Below are 6000 nucleotides of genomic sequence, written 5' to 3' on the forward strand. Positions count from 1 at the left end.
TTCAGGTCGGAGCTCGTGAAAGGAGCCCGAGTTCCCCTACTCGTTGGGAACTCGTTTAAAGCGTATTTTCCCAGTTTGAGCTCATTTTTTTCAGAGTTCACAGTTGTCTTGAACTCACTGAAGTCTGAGATTTTCCAAGTTTCCAGTTTTGAGCGCGGCTGAAGTCATTCTGGATTGACAGCATGACCAATGTTGAATGTTTATCCTTTTACGCTTGGAAAAGAGACCCTTGAATGCAGACTTGGACAACGCACCCACTCCACTGAGTAGTAGGCTAGTGATTGCTTTGCAATGCTTGCAGTTAACCACAAAAAAATGTATCTTCATTATTTCTCTTCCTACAACAAGGATTGAAAGGATTTGCCAGATTGTCGACATGATTCATGATGATGACGGCTATCTTGCTAGCTAAGATTTTGAAAGTATGATGTTGACATGATCAGTCCAATCAAAGCTACTGTAGATATAATGTGATTTGACTCTTTTATCTGTGACTAATGACCTTGAGCTTTCTTGGGGCTTGAATTTTCAAGTGTCCCCATGAGTGACAGAACACTGAGCCAATCACAGCGCAACTAGAGAACATTACCAACCCCTACGCTCCGTATTTTCTGCTGGCTGCCCCACCACAGAAAGCATTGAGCTAGGCTGAAACACCTGCATTTTGGAGCTGCCTTCCTCAAGAAAGCAAACAAGAGTTGTTTGAATGTGGCTTTGTTAAGTCCAACTTTTTTTTTGTACATTGTTACATCGTATTAATGCCAAAATAACATTCAAAACACGTGGGGCTAAACAAGTGGGGCTCTGCCACATCACTTATCATCTGTCCTATTGGGTCCCCCCTACCCCATCCAACCCCTTTTGTCTCTCTCTTGGACAGACAGAGTGACAGTCCAGACACACATGGGAGTTGGATGCCTCTTTTGCAGAGTGTGTGTGATAGGCCCAGATGTTGAGTCAGGTCTGAAGTTGTAGTTCCAGGTAGGATTGGTGCTCCTCAGCTAGAGGCTGATACAGATCTGTGGCTGGCTCTGAGTGAATGGAGGATACTCCTTATCTCCCACTGACTATGGACAGTCTGGCTGCTTACAGTTGACACTGCTGCTCTCCACAGGTGAGAGAACGCTGCCTTTTGCACACACTGCAGTTTGTGTGTGTTATATCTCCCATGAAATCGCTAGAGGAAGAGGCTGGTTATGCAAGCACTGAGAAGGATTGTTTCAAAGGCTGGAGCCATAACACTTGGCACTTTGTTCAGAACTCTTTATGTGGTTTCCTCCAGCAGTGTGTATTCACTTCTCAGCTGTCACAGGTTTTAACAAATATATCTTGTTTTAGGCATATTTTATGAACATTGTCAACTAAATGATATATTTCATGTTATGGTTTAGGTTTGGTTTAAAGTGATGTTGCTTCATGAGTCAGAACTCTGTCCTGAATGGATCACTGTGTGTTGTTATTGGGGGGTTGGGATGAGGTTCAACACACGAACTCAATTTGTCCATGTGTAGGCAGGCTACTGTAGCCTACGTGTTCCCTGAAGGCCAGCTTCTTGCGTCATCATTAACCTGAGGCTCCGCTTGTAGTGTGGCGAAGGGTTTCTGAAGTTGGAAAACGCTTTCTTGATTGCTCTACAACACGGTATAAAAACATTTACTCAAATAGTGATTGTAAGGAAGAAGGAAAAAAACTTCCGATTCAATGCAGCGGAGAAAAGAGCCCGCCCTTCTGTCATAATTGGCTCCGTACACAGGACAGGTAGTCCCCCACACACATACACACACAAAACCTGTCAAAATGCCTAATGGCTCTTCTGCAACTAGGTCACTACAAAAACCCTCGTGCGTAATGAACCAACCCATTCAATCGGGTTTGTCTATCCAAATCCCCTCCCATTTGTTTTGGGTAATAGCGCGCGTTACCGTTGATGTGGCAGAGAAGAAACATCTTGTTTGCGAGCCTTTACAACATGTATTCTTAAAACGTTATTGTAATTACACATGTATTCTTAAAACGTTATTGTAATTACACATGTATTCTTAAAACGTTATTGTAATTACACATGTATTTCGCAATTATATCAAAGAAGAAAAAGACTGCAACAGTTTGAGACATAATCATGAATGCATTTGCAATTGCGCACTGTGCATACATTTCCCATCCAAATACAGATAAAGGCCAGGGGAATGAGCGCAGCGTGTCATTTTTTAAATTAACTGATTATTGTTGCAATTAAGAATCCCTTTCCTAATATTGAGTTGCACCCCCTTTTGCCATCAGAACAGCCTCAATTCATAGGTGCATGGCCTTTTCAAGGTGTCGAAAGCGTTCCACAGGGATACTGGCCCATGTTGACTTCAATGCTTATTCCCACAGTTGTGTCAAGTTAGCTGGGTGTCCTCTGGGTGGTGGACCATTCTTGATACACACGGGAAACTGCTGAGCGTGAAAAACCCAGCAGCGTTGCAGTTCTAGACAGACTCAACCAGGTGCGCCTGGCACCGTCTTGCCCATTCACCCTCTGAATGGCACACATACACAATCCATGTCTCTATTGTCTCAAGGCTTAAAAATCCTTCATTAACCTGTCTCCTCCCTTTCATCTACATTGATTGAACAGGGTTTAACAGGTGACATCAATAAGGGATCATAGCTTTCACCTGGTAAGTCTATGTCATGGAAAGAGCACGTGTTCCTAATGTTTTGTACACGCAGTGTAGTGTATACCATGACCACCACATCCTAGATAAGATAAAGGCTAAAGGCCTAAAACACAGGGCTGAGGCAGATGCATGTGTAGTAATAGCCCTTCCATAGTGTCTGGAGTGTCCCATGGGTGTACCTAATGTTTTTTACAGTGTATTTGATGCAAGTGAAGTATGCTTTGTCTAAATCAATTGACCACATCCACATCAGTTGTGCACAGTGCGCGGTAAATACTATTTTAGTGCTGGGGGACATGTTCTCAATTACGTCTTTGAATTACTTAATTATGCTCAGGAGATTAGTAAGTACATCCATACTACACACTCTCCATCCATTTTACTCCCTAATCTTGTTAAATATGTCCATGCGGGATCACGCGTTCATTAGAGTTTGTGTCAGTCTGAGAATCATGCGGTTGGCTTTCTCTATGAGAAAGGAGGAGTTAGAGAGGCGGTGGACCCTTTTAAGAACACAGTCACTTTGTGCGCCTGAGAGCTCAGTAGGATAGGCCTCAGTTCACACATTAGGATTACTTGGAGTCTACTTGGACGTCCAAATGGTAGAGGATTTTCTCTCATGCGATCCAGCACCAAGTAGCTGTATTCAGACTCAGACTAGGATTCTCATCACTTGGAAGTACCATATATGGGCTATGTGCAACATACAGTTGGATAAACCTTTGAATCTAAACAGTTACTTGGGAAAGAGACGATTTCACATGGATGATTCTCTACTGTGAGCATCTGGGCTCTTCACTCTGTGTTAAAGTTCGTTCTGGAGACCTCAGTTTGTGGGAAAATACCACTCCAATTTCAGGGTTGCGACATAAACGTGACCTAAACTACTTTCACCTCACACATTCTGTGCTCTTTTTTTTCCTGCGGTCACAGTCCAGTTGAATAGGATATGATGTCTATAGAATAACTTGTTAATTCTGTTACACTATAGAGACCACAAAGAAAATATTTCAAGGCATTTTATTTCCACCTCATTCAGCAGCCTATTACAGCAGAGAGTAGCAGACATGGTGGACAACACGTCTCAACATAACTTCATCATGCACCACCACATGGAGCTGAGCACCCTCACCGTGTACAGTGAGAACAGCACCAACAACACCGGCGCCAGGGAGCAGAACTCTACGACCTGCTCGCTCCGCATTCCACAGGAGCTGTTCCTGACGCTGGGACTCATTAGTCTGGTGGAGAACATTTTAGTGGTGCTGGCCATCATCAAGAACCGCAATCTGCACTCGCCCATGTACTACTTCATATGCTGCCTGGCCGTCTCTGACATGCTGGTCAGCGTCGCCAACGTGGTGGAGACCATAGTCATGTTGCTCACCGAACACGGGCTGCTAGTTGTCACACCTGAAATGCTGCGGCACCTGGACAACGTCATCGACATCATGAACTGCAGCTCGGTGGTGTCGTCGCTGTCCTTCCTGTGCACCATCGCCGCCGATCGATACATCACCATATTTTACGCGCTGCGTTACCACAGCATCATGACCACGCAGCGCGCCGTGACCATCATCGCGATGGTGTGGCTGACCAGCATCACCGCCAGCATACTTTTTATTGTCTACCACTCGCACACCGCCGTCATTGTATGCCTCGTCACCTTCTTCTGCATCACTCTCGTCTTCACCGCTGTGCTCTACATGCACATGTTCATCCTGGCGCACGTGCACTCGCGGCGCATCATGGCCATCTACAAGTCTCGCCGCCAGGGCACGAGCATGAAGGGCGCCATCACGCTTACTATCCTGCTAGGGGTCTTCATCCTCTGCTGGGGACCCTTCTTCCTCCACCTTATTCTCATCCTCACCTGCCCCACGACCCCATTCTGCACCTGCTTTTTCAGCTACTTCAACCTCTTTCTCATCCTCATCATCTGTAACTCGCTCATCGACCCTCTCATCTACGCCTATAGGAGCCAGGAGCTGCGCAAGACACTCAAGGAGCTGCTCTTCTGCTCCTGCGTCACCTTTCGATGCGATTCCATACTTGAGTGTCTATTTCCATGGAAGTTCACGTGACTGCGGGATTTGTTCAGGAATAAAAGATTATTTGATATTTGCGGCACTATTAGGCGTATGCCTGCCGTTGTTGTTGAATTAACTGAAATACATGGTTAATGAGACCTCAGGTTGGATTGCGCACAACGGCACAGTCACGAATGGGACCTTTTACCAACCCCTGGCCTCTTCCATGTTGCAGGCCAAGCCATACATATGTGCTATTCTTGAGTGTCGAATAAATACTTGAATCATAATCTGAATCATTTATATCTAATTATACACAGCAAATGTGTGATCAGAATTGTAACACCCACAGTGTTAAATGTATCACTTTCTTGGAAATCATATGTTACCATCTCAAATAGCCTAGTGTTAAATTAACACTTTTAAATGTGTTGATAAATCAACATCCCTAGCACAATGGGTGTTGCAAATTCCCACTTAAATTAACACTTTATAAGAGCTGATGCTGTTACACTTTCTCAGTGTTAGCGAATTAACACCTGTGGTGTTACAGTAACTCATTTTGGAGTGTTATTTTAACACTTTAGGGTGTAAAGATTGCACATTTATTTCCCAGTGTTACTATTTTTTCTGTGTATTTGTTAGTGACAGAGAAATGATTGTTGCATTCGATGGCTTTTAGTTTTCTAGCCTTCACCTAGTGAGTGACTAAGTGAATATTTGATCATAAAAATTAAATTATTTATGTTAATACATATACATTACTTTTTTTAAATTATTTTGAACCAACATGGAGTAAACATTGATTTGAAGTCTGTGCCCAGTACAGGCCACATTAGCAAGTCACATTATTCTGTCTTTCAAAGTGTTGTATAATTCCTATTGGAATCTAGTCAGTTTGCATATCCAACACCCACAACTGCAGTTAGAATGACTGCCAAGGTAGGGAAGATTGATAAATGAGACTTCCTTAACCATCTAAACTGGAACAACCATCTCAATAACAGGTGAAATAAGGACAACTACTTACAGATTGGATTAGTTAGATGTTTTATTTATTTATCTTTATTTAGTATAAGATCAATGAATCAATCAAGGTGCATGCAGAAACATAGGTCTAGATACTAAAACAAACTCTTCTAAAAGAGCAACAAAGCATGCTGGGAAATATGATAATGGGGACCCTCCCATGTCTTCAATCTGAGAGAGTTAACGGAAATTAACTCAACACAGCCGAATAACAACAACACCACACAGTGTTGATTCCACTGTGATTCAAGTAACTTCATTTATTCACTGCAGGTGTT

The 6000-nt window shown here is 43.3% G+C and overlaps 1 protein-coding gene across 1 annotated transcript; it reads left to right on the forward strand.

Moving 5' to 3' along the window:
- The first annotated feature begins 3730 nt into the window (after positions 1-3730).
- LOC139412197 (melanocyte-stimulating hormone receptor-like) lies at positions 3731-4747 on the forward strand. The gene has a single exon (XM_071159012.1). It carries the CDS (start codon positions 3731-3733, stop codon positions 4745-4747), a length of 1017 nt encoding a protein of 338 aa, XP_071015113.1.
- Positions 4748-6000: the final 1253 nt, after the last annotated feature.

This window comes from Oncorhynchus clarkii, chromosome 6, assembly GCF_045791955.1.
Source record: "Oncorhynchus clarkii lewisi isolate Uvic-CL-2024 chromosome 6, UVic_Ocla_1.0, whole genome shotgun sequence".
NCBI classification, from domain to species: domain Eukaryota; kingdom Metazoa; phylum Chordata; class Actinopteri; order Salmoniformes; family Salmonidae; genus Oncorhynchus; species Oncorhynchus clarkii.

Excerpts from the sequence above, each read along its gene's own strand:
- LOC139412197 (XM_071159012.1), top strand. The coding sequence starts at position 3,731 with ATGGTGGACAACACGTCTCAACATAACTTCATCATGCACCACCACATG.